Genomic DNA, 20,836 nt, shown 5'->3' with positions numbered 1-20,836 from the left:
ATCAGTCAAAGCATCTTTATTCGGCAGGAAGACCCGCCATAAAAGCAGTTTAATATGCATACAAAGAAGATAAAAGTGAATATCAATGGCAAACAACTTATCGTATAGAACTTGAGTAAAAGCATGACATACATGGATAAATAGTCCACAAAAGTACAATGATGTTCATCGAAGTGCATGGTGCTTCTTGAACGTATGGGTACCTTAAGAAACAAACTTAGGCAACAACAGGTTTCATTGTCAGTTAAATCTTGCAGACACCTAAAAGCTTGTTGGCATTTACGATAATTTCGGAGTTTTAAAAAAGGTACTAAATACATTCTCATAAATGATTGGTAGTACCCACAAAAGAAAGTAAAATTAATCATAGTCGGCTTAGATACGTTGTTGCACGTGCAAATTCGTGAGCTCACGTTGTGCCGAAAACCTCGCAGGAAGCAGAGGGAATATTTCAGGGTCCCTGCGCTAAATCGAAATAGAAGCTAGCGCACCCAACTCCTGGATGTATTCATCAGGTAATCAGTTGACACAGTACCAACATTAGCAAAGTACTCTTGCAGGGTTGGCTCAATCCTTTCCTCCTCCTTCTAGGTGTTCCAGGACAGGGAGACAGCTGTCCCTGCATATGAGACTCAGGGCGATGTTCCCTCACCTCTGGGAGTTGGTTCTCCGGGGCACACCAACTCTGGTTGAGCAGTGATCTTCTGGGTAGTCAGTGGAGCACCTGCTCCTTGGTCAGAGATAACTTGCAAATTGAACAGCAAGTACCTGCCCCACCCTTCAACAGGTACAGAAAACAGGGGAAGTGTATTCTCTAGCTGCACATTCAGAGCCAGTTTGGATCTTCTCCCCTCTATGTGTCCTTTTTAGTCTTTGTATACAGTAACGCTCCTTAGAGTAGGGTTGTTTCTTAGGTGGAGCATCCACAAAAGAGGCAGAAAGAGGTGTGAGCAGTCTTGACCTGGCTATCAACACCCACCTACAGTCATCAGGAAGAACGATAAAAAGCTGGCCTCTTCTAAAGGACCCTTCAAACTCTCAACAATTAGTCTCAGTCATCACCCCGTCATTAACCAAGTGGCAGCATTCAGAAAGACTAGTCAACAGCCCTCTGCAAAAAAGGGACCTTATTCAATTACGGGTTAGACCAGGCTCCTCTTTCCCCATGTCTAGGACCCCTCCATCCAGTCTCAGAAATTCCAACAATACACTTTCACTGTCTGGGGAAGTAACCTCACCTCCATTTTTTGCACCATGTTATTTATAGGGCCCTATTTCCTGGCTGGTCATGCCAATAATCTACCCAGTTTGTCCTTTTCATTACCCATCTTAGAAATGCGGTAAAGATTATCCAAACATTGCTTGATTCCTTTTTTTTTTTTTTTTTTTTTGTTTTTTTCTCTATCAATAGTAGCCCTACAGCCTTCTTCCCCAATAAAAGCTCGAATATAGTTGGGGGGTCCTGACTGTCTCCCTGAATCCCTGGTAAATTATCGTTTAATTGGAATAAAATTGACATTTGAGCTAACTGGGAAGAATAATGATACAATCGAAGGTTTGGGAGGGCCATTCCACCTCTATCGTAAGGAAGGGACATGAACATCAAAGATCGTCTTGTTTTCCCATATTGCCATATGAACCTATTGAAAACTGATTCCAACTTCTTCAGTAGTTTTTCCTCTAGCAGGAGGGGGATAGCACGAAACAAATAAAGAACCTTGGGGAACATTGCCATTTTGAGAACATTCACCCTCCCCACCAAAGATAGATGTAGAACGTCCAATCTTTTTAACTCCGCTTCTATTGAGCCAATAAGCGGACCGTAGTTTTCTACATTAATCTTGTCCACTGCTGCATTGATCCTCACCCCTAAATATATTGCAGAATCAACATATCTATTATCTGACTTAATGATGTTATTTGTACCAATAATCTGGGTCTTCCCCTCGTTTAACAAGTACCCAGATCTTTTGCCAAATTCTCTTGCCAGCTCCACTAGTGCCGTCATCGCCTGCTGTGGATGAGTCGTAAGAATCGCCAGATCATCGGCATAAGCCAACAACTTATTACTATACCCATTAACGATCACTGGGCGAATCAATGGACAATCCAAGATTCTATAGATCAGAGGATCTATATATAGCGCAAAGAGTATCGGGGAGCAGGGACAGCCCTGACGAGTGCCTCTCCTGATCATAATTTTCTCAGAACTCTCCCCCATCACCGAGACCCTGGCTACCGGATCTTTATACATGGCTCTGATAGCATTAACTGCTTTTGTACCGAATCCTCTATCTTCCAGAATGCCCCAAAGATAGTCCCAGGTTACACGATCAAAGGCCTTCTCTGCATCGAGGAGGATCATGGCCATCTCGTCCCCCCTGGCAGCGTGAGCGTCGAACAGAGCGATTGCTCTCCGTATGTGATCTGTAGTGCCCCGCCCAGGCACAAACCCATGCTGCCAGGGGGATACAAGACCGCCAATAACCCCCCCCAGCCTTTTGGCCCAAATTTTAGAATACAGTTTAGTGTCTGCATTAATGAGTGATATAGGCCTATACGAGCCTGGGTTTTCTTTAGGTTTGCCTTTTTTATGGAAAATAATTACATTTGTCTCTTTCCATGATTCGGGGATAATGCCTGTACACAGGATACCGTTAAACAAATCCAACAAGATAGGAACAATCTCAGGTTCAATGTTCTTATAAACTTCTAGGGGGATTCCATCGGGGCCTGCAGCCTTCCCGACAGCCAGCTCATGCAAGGCATCCTTAATTTCCCTTTCAGTAATGTCTCTATCCAATTTTTCCCTCAGTGATTCATCAAGAACTCTACCTCCATTATCAAACTCACATCTTTGATGATCTTGCTGATCGATAGAGAGATCCTCACAGTCATACAGTTTTTGATAAAAAATTTTAAAGACCCTAAGGATGTCTTGAGGCTCAGAATAATTTTTACCATCCTCTTGTATGTTTGAGATTACATTCCTCGTTCTATCCTGTCTTATTCGTAGGGCAAGAATCCTACCTGCTTGCTCGCCTGTCTCATAGCGCTTGGCCTTGGAAGCCTGATACTCACCTACCTCCTTCTCTGTAACTAATCTCTGTATATTGGCTTTGATGATAGTCAAACTTTTTGCACTTTCCGAGCCATCTATTCCATTTCCGATATCCCTCACATGAAGCTCCTCTGCTTTGATTAAATCTATCATTAACCTTTCCAGCTCCAGTTTATCTGATTTCTTTAAATTCACTGAGCAGCTAATTGATTCCCCTCTAAAGGCCGACTTAAAAGTTTCCCACACGACATTCCTTGAGGTACTATATCGATTGGCATCGAAGAACTCCTTGGTCCATTTTAAAATATGATCTATAAATCTATGATCAGATAGTAGTCTTCTTTCGAAGGTCCAATTAGTACGAGTTCGCCCTGCCCTAACTATACAACAAGAAAGAATTAGAGGATTGTGATCGGATATTGTTCTGGGGAGCTTCTTGATACCAGCCTTGCACAAAGCTGACGACGAAATAAAAAAATAATCAAGTCTGGTATACTTTTGAAACGGGTATGAAAAGTAAGTGTAGCCTGGGTTCTGTAATTCCCTAGTACCCCAAACATCCTCCAGCCCATGAGATCTTATAAGGGAGGAAAGAGCCCTAAAAACCCTTGGCTTCCGCCCAGAATAATTCTGTAAATTGTGTCCATCAATAGAAATATTTAGGTCGCCACATACTATCAATGGGGTTGGCCAGTCCGCTAATTCTTCCTCCAACAAATCAAATATATCCGGGTCATCACAGTTTGAACCATATATTGAACAAATTGTATAGCCAAAATTCATTTCTGCTATCACCCACCTACCCATTCTGTCACTTTTTGCCCTCTTTGCCCCTCCCAAAGACGTTCTACCCAGGATTGCAACCCCCCTTACACTGGACGTTTGTGTGGTACAGGCTATAATATCAAACCCTTTCATACAGAGTAAATTACGGCTGGCCCAAGGTAGATGAGTCTCTTGTATACAGATTATATCTAACCTGTTAAATGTAATAAAATGAAACAAATTTTGACGCTTCTTCAGATTGTTCAGTCCATTAACATTGATAGTACATATATTGATATTAGCCATTCTCATAATTTTAAAACCTCCTTAGCCACAAAGCCCCCGAATGAATTCAACACTGATTTATGCACAGACCCACAAAGAAAAAGGCAAGACACCCAGCACACATAGCCTTCACTACAACTACATCTACATCTTTCTGTTTGAAATACCTCCCTACCACACCAGATAAACTCTTTTAATTTTTTCCCCCCTGCTCCCCCCAACCCCCTCCCCCTCCCCCCAACCCCCCAACCCTTCCCCACCTCCAACCCCCCCCCACACCCTCCTACACCCCTGCACCTTACCCATAGTTGAGGCGCTCAGTAGAGTCTGAGCATGTGATGCGAGCATGGTCGCAGGAGAGAGACATAGAGCCAAAATACACTCAGGAACCAAACATTCCTCTAAAGCCGTTGAGGCCATTACTATATGAAGGAGAGAGAGAAAGAAAAGAAACAAACCAAACCCTATGCTTATCAGCCACCTAATGAAATACAATGCTTGAAATAATTAATTCCCTTAATTCAGTACTCCCAATTGGCCCCGTTAGCCTAATGCATCAAGAAACTCCTTCGCCTTAATCTCAGAGGAGAAATAATTAATCTTCCCTTCCTTAATAACTTTCAACTGGGCTGGATTAATCAGATAGGCTTGAAATTTTTTGTCCTGAAAAGGTTTGATGAGCTGCCGCAGTCTCCATCGCCTTTCTACCGTGACATGGCAATAGTCCGGGCGAACAAAGAAAGTCACCCCTTCACTAGATCTTCTCATATCCGGCCTCGCCATCTCGGCAATCAATTGCCTTAAAACAAAGTTTCCAAAAAAAATCAGAATAGCTCTCGGCTTGTCGCCCTCTTTCGTATTTCTACGCACTCTGAACGGGGTTCGATGAACCCTCTGAATTTCCAAGGACCAGTTCCAACTAGATAGCTCGGGAAAGGCTTGACCAAACAGTTTAATGACGTAAGCTCTAATATCTAGGCCTTCGGACCCCTCAGGGATCCCCAAGACCCTAAGATTGCTCCGCCTCAATCTGTTCTCCATATCCTCGAGCTTCCACTGTATATCTGAAAGCTGCGAATTATGAGCATCCACCTTGGCCACTGCCTCGGTGGCCTGAGCTTCTGTGGCTACAATCCTTTCTTCCAAATTGGAGACCCTGTCGCCCAATGTTGAACATGCCTTAGATAGTTTCCTCACAGCTCCCTGCATTTTTCTCATAGCTGCTTGTGATTTCTTACTGTCCTGGCGAGTCTCCTCACGGTGAGCAACGATTTCTTGATGAATTAATTCCAATAATGATGCCTGAGATGCCTGAGATGCCTCTAGGGTGAGACTCCCCTGTACTGGCCTGTCCGACGAGTCTTCCCATCTAAGCTCCTGATTAACCTGACTCTTGAAGATTTTTTGACCAACAATGGGCCGTACTGTGGTAGTGGGTGGCTCAGGTTCTTGATCACTTCCTGTACCCCGGGTACTACCATCTAATACAGAGCTTTGATCTCCTTCTTCCTCCTCGTCTGACCATTCAGCATCTTCAGATAATGAAAAGAAGCATTCACTTGGTACTTTTTCTTTTTCAGCTGGCCCCTGCCCCTGTCCCAGCCTCTCCACTTCTAGGGCGGCCCCCCTAGGAGCAGACTCGAGGGTTTCACAGACTGCATAGTTATCCTGCTCCCTGCCCTGCTGTTCGTTGCCAAGCTCAGAGGGGCCAATACTGCAGGTGGATTGAATGCCAGCGTTTATAACATCATCCGCTTTTATAGGAGCCGATGCCTCGTGCACAGCCGAGATATTATTAATATTGGATAAATCCTCAGATACACAGCTCAAGACACCCACCGGTTCACCTTCAGCTCCTTCAACTAGAGATACATCCAAAGTATGTGTCTTATCCGCTCCTGCTCCGCCTACACTAAGCGCTGGCTCCTGTATTTTCCCTGGGGACATCAAATGTTGACTGCCATCCACCCTCTTCTCCTTACTTAATTTAATAAACATATCCGTTAGCATGGTGGAGGAAGCCTGACGAGTCTTCCCAATTATCCGCGGTTTCCGAGCCAGGGGAGAATGCGTTCTAGTGGAGTGAGCCTGCCCCTCCTGCCCTGATCCACTTGCCAGCCCTCCCTTTGCTTTCTGTGTCGCCGGGCTTGCCCTTACAGTTTTGGGAGGCATCGTGGCCGGTCTCGTCGTACGAACCCTCCTCCTGGTCATAGAGATGTCACTCCTGGGACACGGACAGCGCGGCTCCCAGTCCCGAATCCTGCTCGACTCCTTACCTCCAGCGACCAAGCTCGCGCGGAGTTCCGCTCCGCTACACAGTCTCCTCCCCCAAACAGCAACGAAGCGCCAGCGGCGAGATGAACGAACTGCGGCAGCAGCCAACATCCACAGGAGCGGGGCTCTGGAGCCGGTAGGTTCTAGGAGCATTATTCCATCGTTCAAGTTGTTCAGGTTGCGATTGAATCCCACGCTGTACTATAATATACATCAAACTTTCCTCCAAGCTCTTTCGGCTTTCAGCTAGCAGCTTGCGGTTTAGTGCTCTCTCCCCCGCACAATCGGCATCTCTCTCCTGCGATCAGCTGCTCACAGCCACTTCACGCGGCCGCCATCTTGCCTCCAAACATTGCTTGATTCCAATGTAGACGTATCTCCATGCATTGCACTAATTCATACACCTCACAGCGCACCATCATGGGATTTCCATAACAGGCCTACATGAAACCCTCATTGTCGCGAATACAGTTGATAAGCTCCCTTAATAAAGTATGATACACTGGCAGATTTGGGGCAATGTTCTTATCTAATATCGGGGTATTTAAGTTTTTTTTACCCCCATACCGCTACTGATGAACAACTTGAAAGTGACTTGATCTTGTCCAATCCAGATATGAAGTTTCCAATTACTGAGGTGACTCCAGCCCTTTCAATATAAGATTGTTTTGGTGTCGACATTATACATGTCATTATTAGACATTTAATAACATCCATCAAAAAAGCTAGCGCTCTGGTTCGCAGCCCACGGGGCCATGTTTGTGGTTTGGAAAATACTGCATTATCTACAATCGGGCATATGTGTATATTATCCATACTTCATTCAAATCTAACATGCCCCTTGTATGTATATCTGGCTGTATAAGAAGTTTTAAATTGTCTACACAATAGAGATATGTGAATATAGTTAAGATCTGAAGTGGGGATTGTCTGTCTCTCTGGCCGCATTAGGCTAGTTACTGCTATTGAAAAAAATCAATAAAAAGAATTTACAAACATTCCCCAGGGCAATTTCTTATCTTTCATCTGGGTCAGAGATATATGGTGCATTTGTGTCCATCCCATTGCAGTATTTTCACACGTCTTTTGGTCAGGTAAGTTTCCTGAAGTAGGCCCAACTTGCTGCGTTACCATAATCCTCCATCATTTAAGCTTTTGTCATTACATATCATCTTAGTGTTTTATCTCAACATTAATAACACATTTCACAGTTGCTATACAACTGCCAGTCATTGGGTTTTCATTGTAATAATTTTGATCCCTAGTTTCCTGTCCCGCCTCCAAAACGTGGACAGATATCAACTCTTGAAAATGCACAGTTCTGAATTTTACAAAGTTTAAAGAAAATGGTCTTATCTTTCTCTAAATCTATGAACAGCAGATTGGGAGACATACTTTTCCATCTCTGTATCAAAAGACAATGTTTAGCACTGTCAATAAATTATGGGAATTCAGACTCCTTACAAATCATATTGCTGAACATAAAAGCATTTGAATCTGTACAAACCTTTGAAGCCATCAGGATACACATCAGGGAGGAATTTGGTGGTTATGTTTCCTTCAATGAAGAGTGGATTTGTGATGACTTCTCGCAGAAGAGGAACATTATGAGTAACACCTACAGGTTAAATCACAAAATGTAACAATTTAAAAAAATGTGCAAGAGAAAAACAAGTAAAATTGCAAAGAGTAGGTTGTCATTCAGCATTAGTTGTACTGTTTAAAACTTTGTGAAATATCGCAACTGCTCAAAATGTAGAGATCTATTTAAAAAATGCATTGTCTAATTTCCTGGAGAATAAATCTTCAGACTTTGAGAGGCTCATAAAATTAAGCAACTTTAGCAGGTTTAGGGCAGTATTAAAACAAACGGGAGTGCTTACAAGAAAAACGTTAAGTACAGAGTCAGTTCGGGCTGGACTGTTCCCATGGGGCACAGGGTCAAGACTGATTTGCATATGGCTGGGTCCAAACTGGAATGGCATGGTGAGCAAAAAAACGATGGATTTGGGCCCAGATCTCTGTACTGGGGTGAATGTATGACATTGTTCTGCATTCTGTACATCAACAGTTCTTTTAGCATTTGTCACCCGAGTGGGACGGGTATGCTCAGACGTGAGTCCCGTGCTCTCCATGCCACTGGAATCAAGCTATCCTGGCTGAAGTGGGGTGGAATCCCGAACCCGTCCTGGAGAGAAAATCTTCAGACTTTGAGAGGCTCATGAAATTAAGCAACTTTAGCAGGTTTAGGGCAGTATTAAAACAAACGGGAGTGCTTACAAGAAAAATGTTAAGTACAGAGTCAGTTAGGGCTGGACTGTTCCCATGGGGCACAGGATCAAGACTGATTTGCATATGGCTGGGTCCAAACTGGAATGGCATGGTGAGCAAAAAAACGATGGACTTAGGCCCAGATCTCTGTACTGGGGTGAATGTATGACATTGTTCTGCATTCTGTACATCAACAGTTCTTTTTGCATTTGTCACCCCGAGTGGGACGGGTATGCTCAGACGTGAGTCCCGTGCTCTCCATGCCACTGGAATCAAGCTATCCTGGCTGAAGAGGGGTGAAATCCCGAACCGGTCCTAGGTTGCTTGTTTCCAGTCCAGGGAGGACCTGGCCTGGCAGTTCGGGCTGGACTGTTCCCATGGGGCACAGGGTGAAGACTGATTTGCATATGGCTGGGTCCAAACTAGAATGGCTTGGTGAGCAAAAAAACGATGGATTTAGGCCCAGATCTCTGTACTGGGGTGAATGTATGACATTGTTCCGCATTCTGTCCATCAACTGTTATTTTTGCATTTGTCACCCTGAGTGGGACGGGTATGCCCAGACGTGGGTCCCGTGCTCTCCATGCCACTGGAATCAAGCTTTCCTGGCTGAAGAGGGGTGAAACCCCGAAACTGGTCCTGGGATGCTTGTTTCCAGTCCAGGGAGGACCTGGCTTGGCAGTTCGGTATGGACTGTTCCCATGAGGCACAGGAACAAGACTGCTTTGCATATGGCTGGGTTCAAACTGGAATGGCATGGTGAGCACAAAAACGATGGATTTAGGCCCAGATCTCTGTAGTGGGGTGAATGTATGACATTGTCCTGCATTCTGTCCATCAACAGTTCTTTTTGCAGAGTCGGTAGTATATCTACTGATTAAGCTCTGCCCTGTGATAGAAAACTGCTACTTGTACAGATTCCTTCTAGAGCCGCCATGTGTCCTCATCAAGTAAAATGAAGAATGATCCTAATCACACAAATTAATGAACCTGCATCCTTACAAGCATTTGTTAAAGACTCTTATTCTTCTTCCTTCAGACATCATCCTATTAAAAGGGCAGCAATACAATATCCATCTCTTCTCCCAAGAGCTATCAGCTGCCAAACTTCACATGCACAAGAACCACAGAGTGAATATAGTGGATACCAATCACGGAGACAAATCCACTATAAAAGACCCATTCACAGCAAAGACATGCAGACTTATACCTTCTATAGTTCCCTTGAACTTCGGAGAATCTGCCAAGTACATGGAATGCATCAAGATGTCCACTAGAATAGAATAACCCCAAAGTACAGCCACCTTACTGAGGTAAAATAACGATATCTCATCGATATCTCATCCTGTCTGCTCAGATAATGCATTGAGGTCATCCTATTTTCTAGGACGTTAAGCGCTAAAAACATACAATCATATTCCTATTTGTTATCAAGAAGTTTAACTAGGGAACGTATTTAGGGCCAGATGTACGACGTGATTTTACATGCGCAAACGGGTTTGCGAACCCGTTTGCGCATGCAAAATCACTGTTGGCAATGTACAATTCCTAAATAGCGAGTCACAATTTATTTGCGACTCGCTATTTAGGAATTGCGAGTCGCAATTAGGAAGGGACGTTCCCTTCCTAATTGTGTCCGCAATGCTATGTGTGAATGTTTTGTGGATGCAATTGTGGTCGCAAAACACTCGCAAATTATGCAGTCGCAATTTGGAAGGGGTCCCCAGGGGACCCCTTCCATTTTGTGACTGTCTTTAACAATATTTTTTAAGGGCAGGCAGTGGTCCCAGGGACCAGTGCCTGCCCTTAAAAACTGAAACGCAAAGGTTTCATTTCATTTTTTTTTTAAATGCAGCCCGTTTCCTTGAAGGAAAACGGGCTGCATTTAATTAAAAAAAAAAGCTGATTTATTAAAAAGCAGTTCCAGACATGGTGGTCTGCTGAGCCCAGCAAGCCACCATCCCTGGGGGGCTGGCATTCCCAATGGGCTCGCAAATTGCGAGAGGCTCATTAATAATAATGAACCTCTCAATTTGAAACCCCATTGGGAATCGCAAAACAGTGTAATAACAATGTTGTACGCTTCATTTAGCGCCTCGCAATTTGCGACTCGCAATGAGTCGCAAATTGCAAGGCGCTAAATGAAAGGGTCGTACATCTGGCCCAATGTACTTTCACATTTGAAGTACTGTTAATGTCCCTCAGCTTCACATGAGTCTTCTTTGATTACAAGAAATAGCTTTGGTATCATTTGAAATGAGAGAAACCGTGTAAGCCTGGTCCTTCAATAAGCTAGACGAGGATTAGTAAAGCACAATAAAGGACAACTAACACTGCTAAAGAGTAAAACCTTTTGAACAGCAGGAGTCAACAATCTCCTGTGCCTTCTCCTAGTACTTAAAGGAAATCTACGCTACAAATGGGAGGTAGTACTATTCGAGGACGTCAGAGGGATCGAACGCACCATTGGATATCATTTGTCAAGTACAGAGTCGATATTTTCCAAAAGAATTAGTCAATTGTGTTTAAGACAAAGAAAAACCATGCACACAAAAAAGAACTCTGTTTAAAAAGAAAAGGCACTCATCACTTTGAATGGATCCTACCAATCGTGGACACATGGGTGTTCTCTAGGGAAAAGTAAACAGGCACTATCCAGACAAAAGTGCTAAGATCACTGTAGGAAAGTACCCCTTTTTGATATCCCAGTTTTTGCCTGGTACATGATGTGGTTTCGACAGAAAGTGCACTGTGTTCCTGCCAACCAGGATCCCAGTGCCAGAGCTATTGCCCTAAACTGTACAATTGCTACCCCAATTAGCAAAACCTTTAGCACGATGTGTAAGTCCCTAGTACCATGGTACCTAGGGCGTGTGGTACTAAAAAGGGTCTCTAAAGGTTGCAGCACGAATTGTGCCACCCTAAGGGACCCCTCACCAAGCACATGCACGACTGCCATTGCGGGTTGATTGTCTTGGTCCAGACAAAATTGAAAATCCCTGTGTGCCATGTCCCCCACCACTGCATATGATATTTTGAAGTCACCCCTACAGAAGGCCTGACAGCCCTACGCAAGATGCTTATTATTATATGTGAGGACATATCTGCATGAGTCCTATTACTGCCAGTGTAAATATTAAGGGAAGCCATCTCAAACCACATCGCGGACACTGGTGAAAACGAGTTCCCAAATACATGATGGCTTCACTGAAAATAGGGAGGTTTGGTACCAAACATCTCGTCTTGATAAATCCACACTGATGCCAGTGTTGTATTTATCAAAACATGCATTCAGAGGGTTCTTTAGAGGAGCCCTCTGAAAACCTACCAGTCTCTGGTGTGCTTGCTGACTGGAGTCTGCCAGCCTGCCACCCGAGACAAATTTCTGATGACCAAGGGTGAGAGCCTTTTGCTCTCAGCAGGTCAGGAACAAAGGCATGTCTAGGTAGAGGGTGTAACACCCCCTCCCACAGGATGAACCGCTGATTAGCCTCCTTGGGCTAGTGAGTTTCAAAGAAGCCACCGCCTTTGGTATGCAAATGTGGCTCCCTTCACAGGAGAGAAAGCCACCCCCCCTGTCCAGAGCCCACTTGGCACCTGGACAGGCGAGAAAATTAGCTAGACAGGTAGGCATGCCACCCGCAGGCTAGTACCACCTATAAGGTGGGCTAACTGCGAGGTGGACACAACATTTCAGTGGTAGTTGTCTTTGTAATGGCATACCTAGGAATTCTGGGACAGGATTGTGCCCACTTACCACAAGAAGTGAGCACAATCCTAAGGGCCAGTCTCTCATTGGCTACTACCCTACACTCCCCCAACGTCCCTTAAGTTCAGTATTTTGGGGAGTCTCTGGCACCAGAAAAGGTGATCCTGATAACCTAAGAAGAGAGAGGACACCAAAAAGCCGAAAAAGCAGAGAAGACTGAAGGGAGCACCTGACTTGGTCCCAGCCCCGCCGGCCTGTCTGCAGCCCTCGTAAATAAATGCGCCAAAGTCCACTCGTCCTACAGCTGTGACTCCAGAAACTTGGGAGGACTGCCTAACTTCGAAAAAGACTCAAGCCCTCCCATGAACAGCGGACTCGTCCAGCAGAAACTGGAAAAAGAAGCCACTGAAGCCTTTGGGACCACCAAAACCCGACACTTTGGAATTGCATAGCAACCCTGTCCATGATTAAGGGAACCCCTGGACTCTTTACACAGTATATCAGATTATTGATATATTAAATAAAGAGCCAGCTTCCTACTCTCAGCTTCTGAACATTTGCCAATATGTGATGCCATCAGTACTAAAGAACAAGTTACTTACCTTCGGTAACGATATATCTGTAAGAAACATTAGTTAGTTAGATTCCTCACCTTAGAATATCCCCAGGCGTCAGGCTGAATCCAGAAAATTTTTGTCAGCAATACCCTTGCGTCCGTCGTCGGCGTCGTGATCGCCGGGATGACGTTGGAGTACTTAGACGCCGCCCTCGCACGCTGACGTCAGTTCTTGTACATAGCTTTCCGCGCCAGGAACGCGGAGCCATGCAAGAGACCGACACTGGTGCCAAAAAATTCTAGGGCCCTGAAAGGGATAATCTCAACCCTAGATATCGGTTCGCAGAACGGGGAGGATGGGTGGATCGGTGAGGAATACCAACCCCGGTGGTGGGTCTGCGAACCAAGATCACACCAGAAAGTCCTGAAGAACAGAACGGCCAAAGAAGTCGTCTCTCCGGACTTGGCTGTCCAGGCAATAGTGTTTGGCAAACGGGTGCAGCGAGGCCCACGTTGCTGCCTGACAAATGTCCGCAAGGGGACTCACCGACCCAGGGCAGTGGTCGCCGCAGTGGCTCGAGTGGAATGGGCCCTCAGCCCTACAGGAGGCTCCTTTTTAGCTAAGGAGTAACAGGCGGATCGACCGATAGACTGAGTAGCTCAGGATACCAGAATCTTTGTGCCCAATCCAGAGCCACCAAGATGACTTGGGCCCGGTCGCGCCTGATCTTCTTCAGCACTCTGTGCAGAAGTAGTATAGGCCGAAAGGCGTACAACAGACCGCAACTCCACTCGCGACGAAAGGCGTCCCCGAGCGAGTGCCGCCTTGGAAACTCCAACGCGCAGAACTGCTGACATTGTGCGTTCTCTTCGGTGGCGAATAGATCTAACCAAGGCTCTCCCCACTGCCGAAAGAGGCCTTGCGCCACGTCCGAGTTTAGACGCCATTCGTGATCCATCATGCACCGGCGGCTGAGTTTGTCTGCTCTGGCGTTCAGAGAGCTCGCCAGATGTTGAACCACCAGGGTGATGCCCTGATGTTCCAGCCATGTCCAGAGGCGCAGAGCCTCCTGACAAAGGGTCCACGACCCCACCCCGCCCTGTTTGTTGCAATACCACATGGCGGTGGTGTTGTCCGTGAACACCTGCACTACACTTCCCCGGACAGAGACAAGGAATGCCTTCAGTGCAAGTCAGATCGCCCTCAGCTCCAGAAGGTTGATATGGAGCCGAGATTCCACCGGAGACCAGAGGCCTCTGATCTCTGCCTCTCCCATGTGGCCCCCCCATCCCAGGAGGGACGCATCCGTCACTATTACGTGCTCCGGTTGGGGTAGGGAGAGGGATCTGCCACTGACCCGTTCGCGGTCCGTGAGCCACCACCGTAACTGTCTCGCAGTGCCCTCCGAGATCAGGACGTGGTCGGACAGGTTGCCCCGATGCTGGGCCCACTGAAACTTCAGGTCCCACTGCAGAGCCCGCATTCGCCATTTGGCGTGATGCACCAACAGGATGCAGGAGGCCATCAGACCCAGAAGCCGCAGCACCAACCTGACCGAAACCCGGGATAGAGGCCAAAAGATGGGAAGCAGAGCCTGAATATCACAGACGAACAAGTTACTTACCTTCGGTAACGATGTATCTGAAAGAAACATTAGTTAGTTAGATTCCTCACCTTAGAATATCCCCAGGCGTCAGACTGGATCCAGAATATTTTTCGTCAGCAATACCCCTTGCGCGTCGCTAGGCGTCGTCTGCGGCTCCGCGTCCGTCGTTGGCGTCGTGCGCCGTAATGACGTCGTCGGAGTACTTAGACGCCGCCCTCGCGCGCTGACGTCAGTTCTTCTTTTTTCCGCGCCAGTAAGCGCAGATCCGGGAGAGCTACCCCTTTTAGTCTTTTTTGACTAAATATTTTGATCCCTTTTGATCCTTGTCAATCGACGTCTGGTGCCGGTAGGATGCCTGGGTTCAAGGCTTGCGACGATTGCCACCGACTGATGTCGGTGACCGATCACCACCGCCGGTGCCTCTACTGTTTGGGCCTCGACCACGACGCGGACTCGTGCTCCGATTGTCAGGCCCTGACCTCGAAAGCTAGGCGGGAGCGGTCCCGTAAGCTTCTCGAGATCCGACACTCGGCTCCTCGATCCCGGTCCAGGAGGAGGTCCAAGGATCGGTCGCGGAGCCGCGACAGACGTCATCGCTCGTATGGCTCGAAGTCTTCGGGTAAGTCCAAGCTATCTAAGAAGTCCAAGAGGCGACACCGCTCTTCGGACTCCCCTCGCCGGTCGCGCGACTCGGCCGAGGGTCAGGGTGGTTCCACCCCAGCGGCTCCGCAGGAGCCGCAGGCGCCGCGCACGTCCCCATACCCGCCGGTCCCTGGGACTGACGCGGCGCCGGCGGAGATCGCTGCCTTCCTCTCGGCCATGAGGAAACTGCCTCCGCCGTTTCATGAGGAAACTGCCTCCGCTGTTCCAGAGGATAGGCCCGGAACTGCGCCGAGTTCAGAACCGCTCCGATGAAGAGGAGCTTCTGGGAGGGACTCAGATGTGACTTCGGCACATTGATGGAGAACCCCAGCAAATGCAAGAGGTCGGCCGTAGTCTGGAGGTGGGAGACGACTGACTTCAACAACCAGTCGTCGAGATAGGGGAAGACTTGAACCCCCAATGTGCGCAGATGAGCTGCGACCACCGCCATCACTTTCGTGAACACCCGAGGGGCACTGGTGAAGCCGAAGGGGAGCACGATAAACTGAAAATGCTCTTGGCCCACCGTGAACCGCAGGTAACGCCGGTGGGCCGGCAGGACGGGGATGTGGAAATAAGCGTCCTGCAAGTCCAACGCTACCATCCAGTCTCCAGGGTCTAGGGCAGCCAGAACCTGAGCTAAGGTGCGCATCTTGAACTTCTCCTTTCGGAGGAAGGCGTTGACGCTCCTGAGGTCCAAGATAGGGCGTAGGCCCCCTTTGCCCTTCTTGGGAACCAGAAAGTAGTGGGAATAACAACCACGACCTACTTCTGGACCAGTAACTTCCTCCCGCAGAAGTTGCAAGTGATCCCCCGAAATTCGGTGACACTGCGGTGGCATAACTGGAGGGGTCGCCTCGAAGGGGAGGGAGTAGCCCATTCGGACGATCTGCAGCACCCACCTGTCCGATGTGTTGGTACGCCAATGGAGCAGGTGATGGCGAACTCTGCCACCCACTGGCGTGGAATGGGCCTGAAAGCTCGGACTAGGAGGGCTTTGAGGTGGGTGCTGCTGGGGTAGATGTGGACGGACCGGCACGTTGTCCCCCTGTACCGCCTCGGCGGAATCCACGTCCACCACCGCATGGAGGTTGGTTCTGGGGCCTGTGGCTAGGCGGGCGTGAGGGGCGCCCCTTCCTTGGCCACGTTTGCAGGCACAGGGACGAAAGGCACAAGGACATTGCCGTAGCCCTGGAGTCCTTAAAGTGCTCCAGCGCACTATCCGCTTTGTCGCCAAAAAGGCGACTGCCATCGAAGGGCATGTCCATGAGGGTGCTCTGGACATCCCCGGAAAAACTCGTGGACCGCAGCCAGGCGTGGCATTGAAGCGCCACCGTGGTCGACATTGCCCTGCCCAGCGAGTCCGTTGTGTCCAGTCCACATCGAATTGCATGCCGTGCCGCATCCCGCCCCTCGGCAAGAGCCTGGGCGAGCCGTGTACGGGCCTCCTACGGACACTGAGGCAGCATGTCCTCCACCGTATCCCACAGAGAGTGGGAGTAACGGTCCAAAAGGCACGCGGTGTTGATAGACCGCAACCCCAAACTAAGGGAGGAGAACAGTTTCTTCCCAAACTGTTCCAGCCTTTTGGATTCCCGATCCGGGGGAGCGTACGGGAAGGAGGTCTGGGAGGTAGAGGCCTGAATAACCAGGTTGTCGGGCGTGGGGTGCATGGACAGAAAACTGGAGACGCCCGGTGCAGGGCGGTGGCGCTGGGCCACGTTCCGGTCCACAGGAGGAACTGTGGAGGGCTTGGACCAGGTGCCCTTCAGAACGTCAACCAGTGCTTCATTAAACTGCAGCAGAGGTTCCGAGAAGCTTGCTGACGGTTGGAGCACTTCAGTGAGAAGGTTAGTCCTCACGGCCACAGCAGGCAGCTCCAGCCCGAGGGCTTCGGCCGCCTTGCGCAGCACCACAGAAAATGTAGCACCTTCCTCCGAAGCCACGGTCGGAGGAGAGATGAAGCCAGTGTCAGGAGAGGTGTCAAGACCTCTGGCATCCCCTAGCTCGTCTGTCCAGTCCTGAGATAACTGGCCCTGCCTGGCCAGAGGGTCCTCAGACCCCTCCCAGTCGTCACTGTCATCCGATTGCTGGTATACAGGTGGAATAATCGGAGCCGGGCGGAAGATGAAATTGCCACCCATCGGCGTCGGGTGCGGCGCCGCCGCTCCGACGCCGGGCCCGGGACTAAATCGTGGAACGGCGTCGTCCGAAGGCGGCGCCGGGGGCGGCACCGGAGGAGTCGGCGCCGGCGGAGGGGTCGTGAGGTCGACCGGCGCCGACAGGTATCCAGGCCTGGATTCCTCAGGCACCATGTGATTCCGCCCTGACGTCGCGAACGGACGTGACGTCAGCTAGGTCAAATAAGCCCCACCCTGGCGCGCTGATGTCAGTTTTCTTCAGGGAACTTTTCCGCGCCACAACACGGAGCCATCACAAACAAAACTGTGAAAGTATGGAAACAGTGTGCAAAAAAGCAGTGAAACAGAAAGGGAAAAGGCGAATGGTGAGGAACAGCACCAGTAGGGACAGTGCCAGGCACTGCGTCACTGAAAGTCATGAAAGGAAAAGAGCAGAGCACTTCTCTGAGAAGCAACCCTGCAAGCGAAGGCGATATTCCCCCTGGAGGTAGAAAAGAACATGTGAAAAATGTCACGGCAGGCGACAGAAAGTCTGCAGCCACAACCATAACAGTGAAGGGCAACAAGTCCGGAACAGAGGAGCAACAAAATATTACCCCAAGACAGCACCATCGAGGGGTGTCGTAGCCCCTGTAAAGAGCGAAGAGCATGAGTGTAGAGAAGAGGACGTACATATGAACCTACCTTCCAGTCACCAGAAAGGAAGGAGGGAACAAAAACAGAACAAAACATCCCATCAGGGAGATAGTGAAAGAGGGCACTTCGCAGAATACAAAGCCACCCGGAGGGAGGCAAGTGCAAAAGACCGAGCTGAAGGTCCTCGCTGAACAGGGAGGAAGGGCGGGCCGTGAAAGAATCTGTTGCTAGAATCGTCTCTACCAGATACATCGTTACTGAAGGTAAGTAACATGTACATCTGAAAGAGACTACTAGCCGCAGATTCCTTAACGTAGAATAGATACCCTAGCCATACCCAGAGGGGAGGAGGGTCTGCGAGAGAACCTTTACCAGCGTGGAAGAACACAGGACCCCAACAGGGGATGTGTCAGCGTGGAAACACATGGTCCCAAAAGGAGATCTTGCAGAGGGACAGGAAGGACGGCCCAGCCCCCACCAAGCAGAAGTAATCAAGAACAAGGAGAAGGGAAGGCCAGGATACCACAAGCCGACCCGAGGGGCAAAGGGCGTCCGCCAGAAAACCCGGAGGGACAGACGGCACCAGGAGAGTACCAAGGAAGATAAGAACCACCCGCAATATCCAAGGAGAAGAGGTGGAAACGGAGACCGAGCCCGCCACAGGAGAGCACACACAGCGAAGGTAACAGCTGAACAGCATCAACCCCAAGGCAGGGGACAGGGCAGGAACGGCCCCGCAGCGAAGAAGCGCATACATGAGAAGGAAGACACAGCCGCGCAAAGTTCCAGCGGAGCAAGGGACAGGAGCATACGGGTACACTCCGAGGCCCACGGAGGCGGACCATAACGACCAGGCGTGAGCAGCAGGCAGCTGGTTAACACTACGAAGTAGTGGGCCCAGAATAACCCGAGCTCGAGACGAAGACAGAGATTAGGGAACCCCAGAACAAGCCCCAGAGAAAGACCGGGCCAATGGCATAACCTGTCCCACCAAGAGAAGTGGGAACGGTCAGAAGAGCCGAAAGCCGTCAACCAGAACACTGGGGAACATCAGGAAGAACCTAGCCCCCCTGGAACACAAGGCATAGGACAATGCCGAAACGTCGGCTAATAAGGTGGAAACACAACAACACAATGCCGTAGACAAAGGGCGGTCTGGCGATACAGAGGCTGAAGAGGGCAGGCAAGCCCTGCAGAAAAAAGGGGGGGTAGAACACCCTCGGACACTGAGCAGGACAGAACCTGGAGCAGCGCAAGCTGCACTAAAGCGGGAGAGAACAAAGAGAGAGAGAGACCGCACCAAGCGGTATACAGTGACGCCAGGAACCGCGAGGAACCCGAGAAGGTATCCACACCCACCCAGCTTAGGACAGAGCTATACAATAGCCTACCAGTACCCCACCTAGTGTATGACACGTCCCCAAACAAAACAGGGGAACACCTCTTAGGGAAACCCGCAGCAGAGGTCAAGAATGTGAGAAGTTGGCCTGATGTATGATGTCACTAGTTCTAATGTACACCTTATATCAGACCAAACAACCCTTATGGTGATTGGTTGTAAAGTCAACCTTATAGACCAGCTAACCTAGTGGTAGCATGGACAAGAGCAGTCTTAGGCTAAACTCTGAATGGCATGTGAAGCCAGCTGTGATACCATATATAATCCCTTGAATACCAAATGAAAGGACACCACAACAGATATATATATAAAATAAAGTGTATTTATTCTAGACAAACCCTCAGCACTCTTTATGAGATTAGAGGTAAGTACAACACAGTCTTATTTAAGCATACATTAAGTCACACAGGTCAGTAATACAGTTAGGCCCTAGGGGCCACGCAAACCATATACTAAAGAAGTGGTATAAGGACCACTGTCACGGAAATAGGATAGGCCTAGGCCTAGGGAATCGCTGGGGCTACCCTACACTAGCAACAGTTAGGAAGTGGGAGGCCCACGGGATTCAGGTGCAGAGTGGAAACACTCACGCGTAATGCGTAAAAGTCGATAGAATTACTAGCAGTTAGAAATTAACAGTTTAAGGACACTTCTGAAGCAGCTAAAGAGTCGAGACTCGGAAACTAGACCCTAGGATAGTCTCTACCCTTGTGAGCACCGAAGTACCCAAGTTACCTAGCCCACGGGCTGCGGGTGCATAGGTGTGAACTTGCGTCGGGTTTCGTCGTGGACTTCTATGGATGCCTGAAGGAAAGTTGCTGACAGGCAGTCAGTGAAGAGTGTCCGGTGGATCCCAAGGCTGGGATCAAGAAGAGAGGAGACCTGCAAGCAGAAGGGACAGAGTCAAGGTCACTAGCCAGTGACCACGTGGAACCAGGAAGGAACCAGGCGATGTCCTGAAGATTGCAGGTGAAAGGTGAAGCTTGTCGCTGCAGCCACGGGTACCAGGAGACGTCGAGGACGACCAGGACCAGGAGGCGAGCTGTCCCACGAAGGCTCTTGCTGTCGGCGGCGTCAAAGTCGAACTAGGACTCACCAAGCCTTGGCAAGCGGAACCCACGAAGAACGGAGGACTTGCTTCTGGTGCAGACCAGGAAGGTCTGGGGTGCTTCTCTTTTGCAAGGAAGCGGGAGCCAGTCTGGAGGAGCCAAACCAGCAGTGAAGATTTCAGGATGCGTCGTCACAGAGGCCACTAGCCAACGGGCAAGCAACTGGACAGGCGCGGCAAGCAGGAAAATGCAGAAGGGACCCACGCAGGACTCGTGGAGTGTGGGGGGCTGATCTTCGGTGCAGATGGTGCTTGGGGTTGGGGCTTCTCAATCCCCGGTGCACAACTTCGAGGGTGCCTCAGAAGCTGCGCTGGAAGATACTAGCCACTTTTCCCAGGTAGCCGGTCCCACGTCTCTCGTCGCCTCCACGGATCTCAGCTC

At 49.0% G+C, this 20,836-nt stretch overlaps 1 protein-coding gene across 1 annotated transcript in view; it reads right to left on the bottom strand.

Moving 5' to 3' along the window:
- Nucleotides 1-20,836, bottom strand: part of PCCA (propionyl-CoA carboxylase subunit alpha) — a 2,516,110-nt gene that overhangs the window by 1,087,774 nt on the left and 1,407,500 nt on the right. The window contains exon 17 of the mRNA XM_085622263.1: nt 7,893-8,003. Within this exon, the coding sequence (XP_085478389.1) occupies nt 7,893-8,003 (111 nt within the window). The remainder of the gene's footprint in view (nt 1-7,892; nt 8,004-20,836) is intronic.

Source organism: Triturus cristatus, chromosome 8, assembly GCF_964204655.1.
Source record: "Triturus cristatus chromosome 8, aTriCri1.1, whole genome shotgun sequence".
In the NCBI taxonomy this organism is placed as follows: Eukaryota; Metazoa; Chordata; class Amphibia; order Caudata; family Salamandridae; genus Triturus; species Triturus cristatus.
The sequence above is the reverse complement of the archived record's forward strand: the minus strand, read 5'-3'. Positions and strand labels throughout refer to the sequence as shown.